This window comes from Acartia tonsa, chromosome 2 (assembly GCF_053477335.1).
Source record: "Acartia tonsa isolate MP-2025a chromosome 2, ASM5347733v1, whole genome shotgun sequence".
Lineage (NCBI taxonomy): Eukaryota > Metazoa > Arthropoda > Copepoda > Calanoida > Acartiidae > Acartia > Acartia tonsa.
The window spans coordinates 9,322,670-9,336,080 of NC_137261.1; the positions used below are offsets into that span (position 1 = coordinate 9,322,670).

Consider the following 13,411-nt stretch of genomic DNA (forward strand, 5'->3'; position numbering starts at 1 on the left):
AAAGGGAAAGGTAGGTTGCGGGTAAAATCCGTAAAGGTTGTGTGTTTCAAGTTAAAAACAGTAGTAGAACGATAAAAATTTATGTTCACTTTTTTTTTAAATTGTTGTCTATAGTTCTTTTCAATAAAACAACACATATTTAGTGAATATTATCGTTCTACTACTATTTTTAAGCCTTAAAACACACACTTTTACGGATTTTACCCGCAACCTTCTTTTCCCTTTATCCGAAAGAAGTGTTTATGTTTGACTGGCTACAAAAGAGGAAAATTTCGGAGTTTATTTCAAAAGCCCTGCTGTTATGAAATGGAAGAATTTCTCAACAAAATATGATAATTTTTATGCTAAAAAAACTGTACCTGCAGAAAAATGAGATTTCTCTTGAGACAAAGCTCCACGGCCTCGTTCAGTATATTAGTAGCGGAGCTGGAGCAATTACTCAACATATTAAAATTACATGACATAATGACACTGTCCCATATACTGCTCGTCTCCTCGCTCATCAGGGGAAAACTACAGTTAGAGTTTTCAAATGACATTTCTAGCTTCATAATTGACATAACATCCTCTTGGGACAGCTCGGCGTACCCGTTCAGCCCGGCCAGGCCGTTATGGAGCAAGCTTGTGTGTGTCGCCTCCGCGGGTGTGTTCAGGGGAAAGGTGGGGGCAAGTCTGGGCTCTGGGTCGGGGGTCACAGGGTACGAGGAGGAGCTGGGGCTGCTGTTAAACACTTGATCTGACTGATTCTGGTGGTGGTTGTTCACTTGAACCTCATGGTGACCCATGTGTCCGTGAGTATTGAGGTGTGGCTGGTAACAATTCTCAACAGAGGGGCTGAATAATAATCTTTTGGTGGCCTCCTCTGATTTCTGTTGCTCTGGTTCAATATCCACGAGGGAATTAAAGTCAACTGAGGCTATAAGCGCCTGCAGCTTATCAAGCTGCTCCATGTCAAGCTCATTGTTCATATCCACCTCACCATCTCCCCTCTCATCCTCCTCCTTGATAGCTACCCTGTTGTCCATTAAGTCAACATTCAAGTTGTTGGTGGTGTAGTGGTGGTTGTTGTGTTGATGGTGGTGCTGGCTGTTGTTGTACACCTGGTGGTGCTGAGTGTCCGGCTCCAGTTTCACAGGACTCGTCACAAAGCCATTCTGGACATCCTGTTTCAAGGAGTTGTAGGCCGTGGAGTAGTTATCATCCAGTGGCTCTGACTTGACGACGTCAGGAAAGGTCCAGGAGTTGTTGCAATGTCCAAAGTCAATTGAGCATATGCTGTCTACCGGGCTGACAGGTTGGCTGGCCGTGGCCAGGCTGTTTCCGTTGCCGCAATGCAGGCCGAGGCCGCCGTTGCGCCCCACCCCACCACCAGTCTTGTTTCCGTATTTACGCGAGCCGCGTCCTCGGCCACCATTTTCGCCGCAGGCACCGAGTGGTGTGCCACGGTCAGGCGCAGACTTGACACGTCGGCGGCCTGAATTGCGCTCCGCGTGGCAACCGCCGGCGGACGGGAAATGTGGCGGCTGGTTGTCGTCAAACTCGTTGCCCAGCGAGTCAGGGCTGCTGAGGTCGCCGTTTTCGTTGATGCCCTTCTGTTCGCGGTACTTCTTGAACCTTTTCTTGCGCTGGTCGTCTGACAGAACCCAAGATGGATTCATTCCTGTTCCCACACATTTCTGAAAAAAAAACAATGTTTTTAATTAAGATTTTTTCGTTATTCTTGTTACAAATTGTAAGATTCTCTTTAGTGTCTTTTTTAATGATGATATGTCAGGTACCTAGAGATAGAAATATGGAGGATATATTCTCCAATAATGATATACAAAATTAATACATTGGTAAATTATTTTAAGTTTAAGAAACCAAAGGCTACATATAAAGTTAAGGTATAAGATGAATGAAAAGTCCAATGTGCCCTGGTCTCCTGGTGATATGTGTAGACTATACAAAGTTGCGTTGTTGTATAATTTCTTAGTAAAATTAATAATCATCAATAAATAAACAAAAGTACAACGAAATTGCGTCGTAAAATTAGCAACACAAACACACACAAATGCCCCCCAAACAACCCCCACGCCTTTTTTAAAAATGAACTTTGCCCCCCCCCCCCATCTGTAGCTCTTTTTAAAACCTCTTTCAACAACGGAGGAGGAGAAGATGTTCGTATGTAATTTTCTCTCAGAGTACAAATTCACGTTTTCCAGAGGTTTAACGTAAAGCCTTTTTAAGGATACTTGTTCAAAATAACATTTAAGGCCTTCTGTAACAGATAATTAATTTAGGAAAATAAGAATTATCCTGCCATTTTCAAACTTGACATGCGTATTCCTATAACAGATGTGTGAAATTTAGAAAACTCCGTGGTAAAGTATGATAAGTTTTGCTTTCTATAAAACAATCTTTTTCATGATTTAATCATCCTATTTACTTGATTTCTGGAATTTCTCAAGATTTACACCCTTAAACTCAGAATCCTGTGCATGCCATTTTATAAAAGAAGGTTAAATGTCAGGGTGAAAAAAAAACAAAAATTATTATTGTAGTGGTTGTTAATTTGATTTGTACTGTCTTTCTTTTTTTTCAGAAATCTTATTCAAATTTCTACTCAACGCTACGAGAGAAGAAAAATAACATTTATAAAGAGAGAGGTTGATATCCTCGTAGAAAAATGATTCCATAAACCAGTAAATAACAGCAAAATCACAGTATAATTTCCGGCCTAACCATGTCAGAAAAAAAGTGATTCAGAATTCTGTGATATCTAAAACGCATTAAAATTGTGCGCATTTATTCATATTTGTTGATTTAAAATATCTGAAACCAATCTATAATAAAATAAAAAGATAAAAATGTTCTGATAGCTAAAGAATTTTCTAAAATAAATATTCCATAACTAGAGAAAACTACGCAAGAACTAAGCGACTTTGCCTACAAACAGACAGACGGACGTAAGGACATTAAATATTTACTAGCCGCGCTTCTAAGCACAAGTGATGGAGGGCTAATTGAGGTACAATTAAAAGAGGAAAATAATTTAATTTTCCCAATAACATTCTAGATTATATTTCAAAACAAAACTACACAAAATTTCCTAGCAAATCGAATATGGGGAAGAACAAAGGTGGATACATAAACCAGTTTGTTATCTATAATACAAAGTAGAATGATGCCTGTCTGTCTGTTTTCCGTCCGTCCGTCCCTTAAGATCTCGGTAACCATTGAACCTATCGGATTCTACTCTTCAGGGTATATTGTTATTGGTCCTGTGGTGGTTTTAGCTTTTTTCTTGAGGGGTGGGACACCCCTAACCCCCCCAAAAAACAAAAATCCCCCCCCCCCCATAAGATCTCACTAACACTGAACCGATTGAGTTCTCTGTTTTAGGTAAGATTCACAAAGGACCTGCGATGTTTTAGGCTTTTTTATACTCAGAATTATGTTGGTTTTAACCTATTTTTCAAGCATCTTCTACCCCTAGGAATACAGAGCAGCTATAGCAGCTAGTATCTATATACTAGAATAGTGGTTTTAAGCTATAAATATACTTATATTACTATTAGATTCTAATGATTTTTCCTCGTTTTAAGAACCGTATTCTATGGCATTGAGAAAACTGCAAAGTTGGAACGATTTTAAGATCTTTGTAGACACCAAATTACAATACAATTACTGCCTTACTTAGCCTGTTATTAAGGCGTGCTATTAATGTGTGAAAATGACCCGCAAAGCCACAATTGTTATGCTATAATGGACATGTGTGTTTGCCCATATATTGGGTAAGTGTACTTAAAACTGCATCTCTAAGGGACACTGAACAAGTTTAATTTTTAGTGGTCAAAAAACATCACATAATATTTTTATTTTAAAACCTAAATTGTTTGATTCTTAAGGGATAAGACAATGGACGATAAATTTATTTACTTTCCCAGTGTTAATCTAAAATTTACTACTTCTGTAAATTAAAATTATTGGTGGATAAGTTTGGATACTGTTTGGACAATATTTGAACCAACCAATAAAGATTTAAACAATTTGATTTATCGTCAAAATAAAAAAATAATTTACATTATGATTGTCCTTTTAAGTTACCTAAATATTGCATAGTCGAAAGATATTGAAAGTAAGACGAGAAAGGAGGTTAATTGCAAATGAATGACGTTCTATTTAAACCAGTGATGCGGAGCCGGGGCTGGAGCCGGAGCCGGTAGCCGCCATATTTTGCTGGAGCCGAGGCTGGATCCGTAATTTTCGTTAAAAAACGGCTCCGGCTCTGGACTAAATAAATAAAAAGATTTTTTTTAAAATTATAATTTGGTAACTCTGTTATGTCATGTGCAAATGCCCCTTTTAAGTTTTTCAAGTCCATTTTTATCAAAAATTGAACTTTTAAAACCTTCAAAAGTCAAAAATAGACGGGTGAAAAAAAATATGTCGAGATTTTATTGACTTCAGGTCGGAGCCAAAACTGGATCCGGAGCCGCCATCATCACAGACGGCTCCGCGGAGCCGGACCTGGAGCCGCACCAAAATCAAACAGCTCAGCAACGCTGATTTTAACTAATTCATTTCAAAAGATGGGGAGTTGATTCAGGGTCCGATTTTGTACAGTACAAATATCTCCACTATAGCAGACAATTAACTCATTGATTGCACTACCATTGTGTGAATGTCCCAGCTCTGCATTGTTATAAGAAGCGCCTGAATTGGGTCAAGGCATTCCTCCTACAAGATCAATTAAATTTAAATTTATCCCCCACCCACCAAAAAAAAACCAGCTCACCTTAAATCTGCAGCTCTGACAAGTTTTTCTATTTTTGATGTTGATTTCACAGGAGCCGTCAAACTTGCACTTGAAGGAGCGGCCCGTCTTTGTTTGGTGGTGCACAGCGCGCCGAAAAAATGCCTTGCAGGAAAAGCAACAATGGCCGCCATAATGAATATGCCTGAAAAAAAGTTAATTTGTTATTTTTGTAGCAAGGACATTCAATTGCGCAGCCGCAGCATGCGACTCTTAAGTTGCATTCTGGAAAGCCAATTCATAGTTATTTATAACATCGTGTTATAGACAGCTTTCCGTGGATATTAAGATAAAAAAAATGTTAAGATTAAACCAGTTTTTTTAGCCTCTAGGAGCCATAAGTCCGGGCTAACAAAACTGGTTTTAATTTATGATTTTTATTTTGTTATTTCTAAAAAATTGTCTGTAGTACGATACAATACATTATACTTAACATGGCTTGGAACAGGTTCTAATCCAGCGGATATTAATCGGTTTCGAAGCCATACTGTAAATTACTTTCCTTTAAAGGTTATTTGGTCATATTTTCCTGTTACGTTACAAAAAATTTTAAACGTATGACAGGTGTCCCAAACTAATCATACTTCTATCATCATAGGTATATTTTTAGAGACCTAAGTTAAAGCAAAAACACAAACTTCTTAAAAAACGTATTCGTACTTTAGCCATAATGTTTACATAGCCCATACATGGATATAAGCCATAAAAAATTGAGTTTTGGTGAAAGGAATAATTTTGCTAGGAAATAAATAGATGAATGTGTCTGGTAAGTGTTTAAATTTTCATCAGCCATAAACATCAAATCAAAGATCTTTTACCAGGATTCAAGGATACTTTTGGGGTATAGTTTTTTATTCTTTGAATTCATGTCATCCTTGTTATTCTAAGAATTAGCTCTGTTTATTATTTTCAGATCAGTTAGTGTTGAGTGAAAAAACAGGGACTTGAGAATAAGTAAATCTTAGAAAAATTATTTTTGTGATAAAGTACGATGATTCTTTGATGCCTACTTATCAAAAAGAGAGATTCTCGCATACCCTGATAAAATACTATTTCCCAGCTAGCTAATATAACTACAACCCCCCCCCCCCGTCCAATCCTTTCCCCTAACCATGGAGGAACAAATTGACCAAAATCTCAGGGCTAACCTAAATTGACGACAAAGAAACCTGCCACAAAATCCATCTAATCAAAATATTCTACATCTATTAAATATCGCTTTTTTTAAATTCAAAGACTTGTTTAAAGTAAAACATAATTTTTATGAAAAAAAAATGTTTTCTTATAATAGAAAATTGTCTAACATAGAATGTGTAATAAGCTTATTTTATGTAATTAAAACATAAAAAAATTTAAGGCGTATTTAAATAAAAAACATAAAAAATAATATAGTATTAAAAAAATATTGTTTCCTTTTTCTAAAACGAAATTATTCAAGTTTTTAATTAGCGAAGCTCGGCAAATAAGACAAAAAAATATTAACCTAAAAAATTTGAAATAGTTAGCACGATTGTAACATATCTAATTTTAATTTGCATCCATAATGAACAGACGGACATGATGTAGATGTAAAATAGCTTAACTTACGCATTTTTCCTTTTTTAAAAGGCGAAGCTTTTCTATAATTAGGGAGTCCGTATGTCCGTCCGTAACGGTTAGCTCTTTAGACATGTTAGAATTGTCCTAGAGATTTCAAACTTTGCATGATGATTTCTGTGTACAATTTATAAGCTTTGCTTTTATGGATGTTGTCATCCTTGTTAGATGAAAAAACTGCAATAATTAGCACACAAATGTTCTTGATTAGAATATTGCAGTGTGGATACAGGTGTTTTTTTTACGCCTAAAATATCATTACTTTTTAATTTTAAATAATTTTAATTTCAAAGTTTGATAATTGCATAAAAATTGTACATTTAACATCCACTAAGCTCTTCTTTTAAATCCAGAAAATCTAATATATAACAACTATTTGAATGTGCTCTTATGGGAAGCTTTGTATGTTTAGTTGCAAGGCTATCAAGTAGTCCTTTCAGTATAGTTTTCTTTATAAATATTTCTAGAAAAGCTATCTTAACCATTTCTTGAAACCCCTGTATTCGTTGACATTAAACATGGTACTTTGCTAATGTATGCTAATGTCGTTTGGGTGAGTTGCACCTGGACTGAACAGTCAACTTGTCAACTCAAGGCCAGACTCTTGGTCCTTCACCTCATACCCGTTGTACAGTACATTACAGACAACCAACTCTCTGTGATGCACGACCTTTGTCTGAGAAGACCTAACTGTGCATGGTAACGAGTTGCGCCTGTTTTGGGCCAAGGCATTCCCCCCACTCTAACTATTTACGTCGCGCATTTGACATAGTAGCAGTGGGAACCATTTTTAACGTCTTTAGTTTTGACGCGGTGTCGGACCGAGATTCGAACCTATCACCTTCCCGACGACGAGCGAATGCGCTACGTGTTGAGCCACGGTCGCGGGTTAACATGGTACTTTAGTTGAATCTTTATTTGTTCGTACAAACTAGTACTGTCCAAACTTTTCTACCAATAATTATAATCTATAGAAGTGGAAATTTTGTTCATCATAACTTGGGGTGTACTGTTACGTACATCAAATTGTCGTCCATTGTCTTAATTCATAATTTCTATGCAATTTACTGAATACTTCTATTTTGTTCTTTGATTGAAATTGTCCTTATTTTATCTGTCAAAGTACAAGTAGGGTTATAAATATAAAAATCTGTGTATGACATGAAAACGTGAAAATGAAGAAAAAAAACTGAATGCAGTTAATGCAGGGATATAGGACTAGTTCAATGGAAGATAAACTTGTTCTCTGTAAAAGGGAAAAATGCTATTGTTATTGGTGTTTTCACTCAAACCTATTTTTAGACCCACAAAGCCTTCCCACTTATTTTTAACTTTGAAAACATATTTCTAGCCCAGCTGAGGGTGTAGGATCCAAATCCATGGGGAAAACTAAACTAAACTTATTAACAACCATATAAAAACCTTTTTGCTCCAAAAGTTTTCATTTTTTGAATTTTTAGGAACTACCTTTCTTTGTATTAGTATTATTGATTACATTTCATCAGTATTTAAATAAATCTTTAATAAACAAAATATGTATAATTATGCATTGATTCATCCACTAAAACTATTTTGCGATATGCAAATTTCTAATATTTTCCATCCTATCAGAAAGATAAACACTAAACATTGCCAAGAGCATAAAAATGTACTATTAAAATCCAGAAGTCACCTACACGCTATTAGAAACTTAATTTTTTAACTATAAAGAACAAGAATGACAAAATTAAAGAGCCGTGAAACAATTTTAAAGAAAAGCTACATTTGTACTTTAAGAAAGGTTAGGTATGTAATAAGTGATAGTACACTCTTCAAAAAAGAGATAACAAAATAAAATTTCAAGGGAAAATGCGAATTTATTGTTTTGCCATTTTTTTCTTTAAGTTCAATTTGCTCATTTAAAAAAATGAAAAAGCTTTTTTAATATTAAAATGTTTGCACATACCAATAATAAAAATGTGTTAATATAATAAAAAAAAATAATAATTTAGTAAACGTAAACGTAGAAAAAATTTAATGCGTAAATTGAGAGATAAGTTTTTTTTTTAAATTTTGCGTTGCAACTCTAAAAGTTCTAAAAAGGTATTTATTACTTTGTTTAGTCTTTAATTGATCTCTAGATCATATGTTTTTATTCATATTTTAAGAATGACTAAGCTAAAAAGAAATTTATTAAAAATAATATTTCTATAGACTATTAAAACGCAATTTAAGTGATCTAACTAAATTTTTATACCGGATTTTACGACTTAAAATCTCTAAGATAATTATCTATAGTAAAAAAAGTTCCAATGGATTAATAACGCACTTGTTACTTAATAATTATAATAACTATAATTATCTAATTATTTGAAGTTTATAAAGAGATACAGTGATATGATAATAAAAGAAAAAATATTTAACGTTAACATTTTTAGTTTACTGTTATTTACTTTAAAAGTTTTGAAGAAATATGAATAAATCTAACAATACAGGGTATGGATGGACAGGGCAAAGTGATGAGTAAATCTCACCAAGTTCTTTCATTGCCATTTCCCTCCCTTTTATTAGTTTAAGTTTTCCGTTGGTCATAAATAAATCATAAGAGATGCGAATTGTATGTTTTTTATTTAAGCATATATGATTTTACTATATTTGATGCAAAGCAATATTTACACGAGACTGTAAATATTGACAGGCAGAAAAGTTTGAGGAAAATAATGTTTTACATATTGCAAATATATGTACCTGACTGCACTGTCTCCACAGATCCTGCAGAGTATCTTATCCTGTTCCATGTTACCAGTATACGTCCGTGGTGCGCGCCTTCCCCGAGTCTGGCCCCCACTCAACTCTCCCTCCTCCCCCTCAGTCTCCTGACCCCCGCCCCCTCTGTCTCCTCCTCCGTCCATGGAGGTGAACGAGTTGACCGCCAAGATGTCTGTCTCCGTCCCCGCCAGGATGTCTGTCTCTGGACTGGACACCCCTAACTCCTCACTCTCGGCCAAGTAATCCATCCCCTAAACAAGACAAAAATGGTTAAGTCAAGAAAATGATATTAGCAAATGAACTATGTATTAATTTCATCCTAATTATAATAAACTAAATTCCCTCCTCAGGAGATTCAATGTATTGTGAAATATAAGATAATATTTTCCACTTTTTTAACTTTGACAAGATGTTTTATATTTGGATGTCCCCCCTCGATAAACTATTTATATAACAGTTTGACTTATACAAAACGTTTGATAAAAAAATTAGTAATTATTAAGTAATTTGAAATAAATATGTTTTAGTAATTATAACAGGATTTATGATTTTGACCTGTTCAATTTTTTTCCTTTAAAGTAATAAAATAAAAGGTATAATTTTTACATGTAAAGAAAATAAAATTTTAAAAAATGTTTTCATTAATTTCCCAAAACCTCTACCATGGCGAAGCTAATATGAGCTATGGGGTAAGCAATAAGTTAATAATAGTTATTTATGACATCGTATTGTAGACAGCTTTCCTCGGATATTAGAATGAATAACAGTTTTGTTAGCACCGAGGGGCCGAACTCCTGTGCAAAACTAACTTGCACTAACTTTAATTTAAAAATTTATGTTTAAAAATTCGAGGGAAATTGTTTGAAATACAATGCTCTGTTTATGTTTTTCAGTATAGATGAGAACCAGTTCTAATCCAGCCCAGATTAATCGGTTCCGAACCGGTTATATTTCTCAATCTTATGTTGAATATACTTCAATGTTTAAAAATACATATTTCTAAACACCTTTAGAACTAAAATTAAAATTTCCTATCCTAGCACAATTTTGAAACACGCATAAAAATTAAGTTTATGTCCGACTTTTTTCTTAGTTTGTGAGGCAGGGCTATTCTGCAATTTACTTTGTATGTAATATAAATATAAACAAAATAATGTTTTAGTTATGATATAAAGTAGTAAGGTACGTCCATTGAGATCTCATTAACCACTGAACCGATTCGTTTTTCCATTTAAGGCTATTTTTCTGCCCCCTCTTATAATACAGAACCTAGACTAAGAAACCTATAACTAAAAAAGCTGCTCTAAAAAGTATACAGTTTTTTATGTTATAATATTGTAGACAATTAAAAAAATTTTATTCTCTAACTTTGGAAAATGAAGTTCTTGTTTTTCTTTTCCTGGAAAGTTTTAAAATTCTTTTAGACATAGCTCTAGACAAGTAGGGAGGGCAGACACGTGAAAAAAGTTGCCGAATATTTACAAGAAAATTTTTTAAAATTCAATTTAGATCCTATGTATAAAAGTAGCTGATTTTATGTGTATATGCATTTTCTAAAAGATCTCGTAAACGGCTCAAGCAATCAGTTCATAATTTGAAAGTTTATATTACTCAAGGAAAGGTTTTAGGCTATTTTGATGTAGGAATAGCTAGAGTGGAATAGTTTATACCCTCCAAAACGGAAAACTCAATTCAGGGCAAAAAAAAAAAAATTTCAAATAGCCATTTTTTCAAACCAAACTAAAGAGAAATTAGGAAAATAAATGAAATATTTGCCCTAACCCTAAAAAAAGGGAAAGGGCATTAAACTTTATTGCGTCTTTTGCTTTTACTCAAACAATAATAAAGATTCAACAAATATTTTATTAAGCAGCAGAAAAATAATATACCATTTTTTTATTTTTTTAAATGAAAAATAAAGTGCCAAAAAATAGAACTATGACTGTAAAACTTTATCAGAGGTGAATTCTTAAAAAAAACTTTTGCCCCACTAAAATCAGTGAGGCAAACTAAAAATTTAGATGGATTAATTTTGCCTCACTAAAATTTTAGTGGGGCAAAATTTTTTTTAAAATTCACCTCAAATATTTTCATTAGTTATTTAGTATCTGTATTAGATTTTGCTCTCAATATGATTTGCAGATAAAGACTATTGATGGAAAGGTCAATTTGTCAATCCCCTTCTGCACAATTCTGTTCTAAATTGTCTTTGGGAAAAATTATCCCATTTGCCGATAAGAGGTGAATGTGAATGTTTAAAATGGACAAAACAGAGTTAATGTCAATTTAGAAAAAAATAACAAGATTAGTTTATTTTTAAAACTTAGGCGTTTTTAGGCATAGTACCCTAAATAGGAGATCTAATATTGAAGAATTAACAGGAGCTATCCGTACTTTATAGCATCAGAACCCTAATTATAGAAAAGCCAAACATTCTTGAAAAATAGGTATAAACAGAAAACTTTGAGAATACAAATAATCTGGAAAAAGTAAAAACAATATATTTTCCAGCAGATGCCCGAAAAAATGAAAGCAGTTATGATTTATGCTTTAAAAATAGGAAAATGAGCTGCATATCCGCTTTTGCATGTATGTTTTTATTCAGTTCTATCAGGCAATTATTTTTTGCAGTTTATTGCAGTTTATACAGGGAGGGAAGGAGGGGACAGTTTGGCCTGTGTTTTGTATTGATACCCATGAATTTAGATCAGCCGACCTTAATCGCTGGCTTGAAAAATTCAAATCTTGATTGGTGGGTTCAAACTAGCAGTGTCCGAACTTTTTAACCAATAATTTTAATATATAGATAGGGTCTTTTTGTTTTTATCTAAAGTATTTTCCTTTCATGTCCCTGAGTTTATATGAATAATAAATGATTAATAAAACATATTTAAGGGTAAAATATGTTTCTATTTATAAATTCGTCATAATTCTATTAATTTTTAGCCATAACTGGAACCAATTTTTTTACTTTGTACGTTAAGATCTTGCTGGTTTTAGACTATTTTTTTTGCGCCCCCTCTCTCCTATTGAATGTTAAAGGGGCGCGACCGCTATCAATAAATAATGTAATGAATAATGACCCCTGCATGCTTATTACAGCATAATAGTATAGAATTGAATATAAAATCTGAATGCGTAACACTTGTGCTGTAAACGGCGTAATTATATTACGTGTATCGTCAACAACATCATCCAATCTTATCCAGCGTTGGTTTACTGGTAATATTGTTGAATTTCTAAAAGCCCAGGTATGCTGATCTATATAATTTTCAGCTTATTAAGTTATTATAGTACATTTATGTAAAAAACAATTTTTTTTTTAACATAAAACACATGAAAAATCCTTTTATCACATTACTTTAATCAGAATCAGAAAGTGCCTTGCGCCTTTTAAGGACCAAGGCAATTACCCTACCCTACTATTCGTGTCATGTAGCTGACATTACAGCAGTTAAGGCAACTTTTCATTGAACTTTGTGGATCTTCTATTACTATTGTTATTTTACATACAAAATTGTAGAACTTATGCAATTTTTTTAAAATCTAGACATTTCGGCACCAAAATTGTAAATAAATTGCTAGAGGCGTAACCGCTAATTCTAAAAAAAATTATCATTTAACATACCTAGCAAATGAAAAAAAATAATCTTTAAAAATCCATCTTTTTCATATTTTGCAAAAATATAATTATCATATCACTGAATGGAAATTATTTTATTCTAGATCTGCAACTCTGCATTTAAGTTTGAGGTAAATCTAGGTAAAATATGACGCAACTTCAATCATGGTTCCAAACTTTTTTTCATGTGTCAAAATTGTATGACTTACATTTTCCTCATGATGTACAAAAAAGAACCTTTTTTTCTAGGTATTTGCAAAATTTCTAATGTATAAAAATGGGGCCAAAAAACGGACCATGAACTATCTAGGTAGTTGAGTATGGTTATGTAATATTTATTATTTTGGTTTTAACTGGTTACAATGATATGATATCTCTGTGTTTTTCCTTAATCATAGCTAGATAAAAACGCATTAATTGTTTTTTTTTATCTCTAAAATGATAAGAATAATCCCAATGAAATTAGCCGTTTAGAATAAATCTAAAAAGGTTCTCACCACTGTTTATTACATTGGTCCCTAAAGTTTTATTATAACGTTTTCTTATTCGCTGTTTTAACAACTTTTAGGAATTGATTAAATTTTGATCAGTTAATTCATTAAGTTAAGTGTCCATCCGTTTCAACCACTAATTTTAATCTACAGAAG

The 13,411-nt window shown here is 33.4% G+C and overlaps 2 protein-coding genes across 2 annotated transcripts in view; both read right to left on the bottom strand.

Moving 5' to 3' along the window:
* The window catches only part of LOC145304025 (uncharacterized), a 465,321-nt gene that overhangs the window by 168,736 nt on the left and 283,174 nt on the right, over positions 1-13,411 (bottom strand). The gene's annotated exons all lie outside the window — the stretch shown is intronic.
* LOC145304002 (uncharacterized) overlaps positions 1-13,411 on the bottom strand; it is a 35,303-nt gene that overhangs the window by 10,667 nt on the left and 11,225 nt on the right. The window contains exons 2-4 of the mRNA XM_080145756.1: positions 9,122-9,393; positions 4,781-4,943; positions 360-1,676 (exon numbers count right to left, since the gene is read on the bottom strand). Coding sequence (XP_080001882.1) covers positions 360-1,676; positions 4,781-4,943; positions 9,122-9,393 — 1,752 coding nt within the window. The remainder of the gene's footprint in view (positions 1-359; positions 1,677-4,780; positions 4,944-9,121; positions 9,394-13,411) is intronic.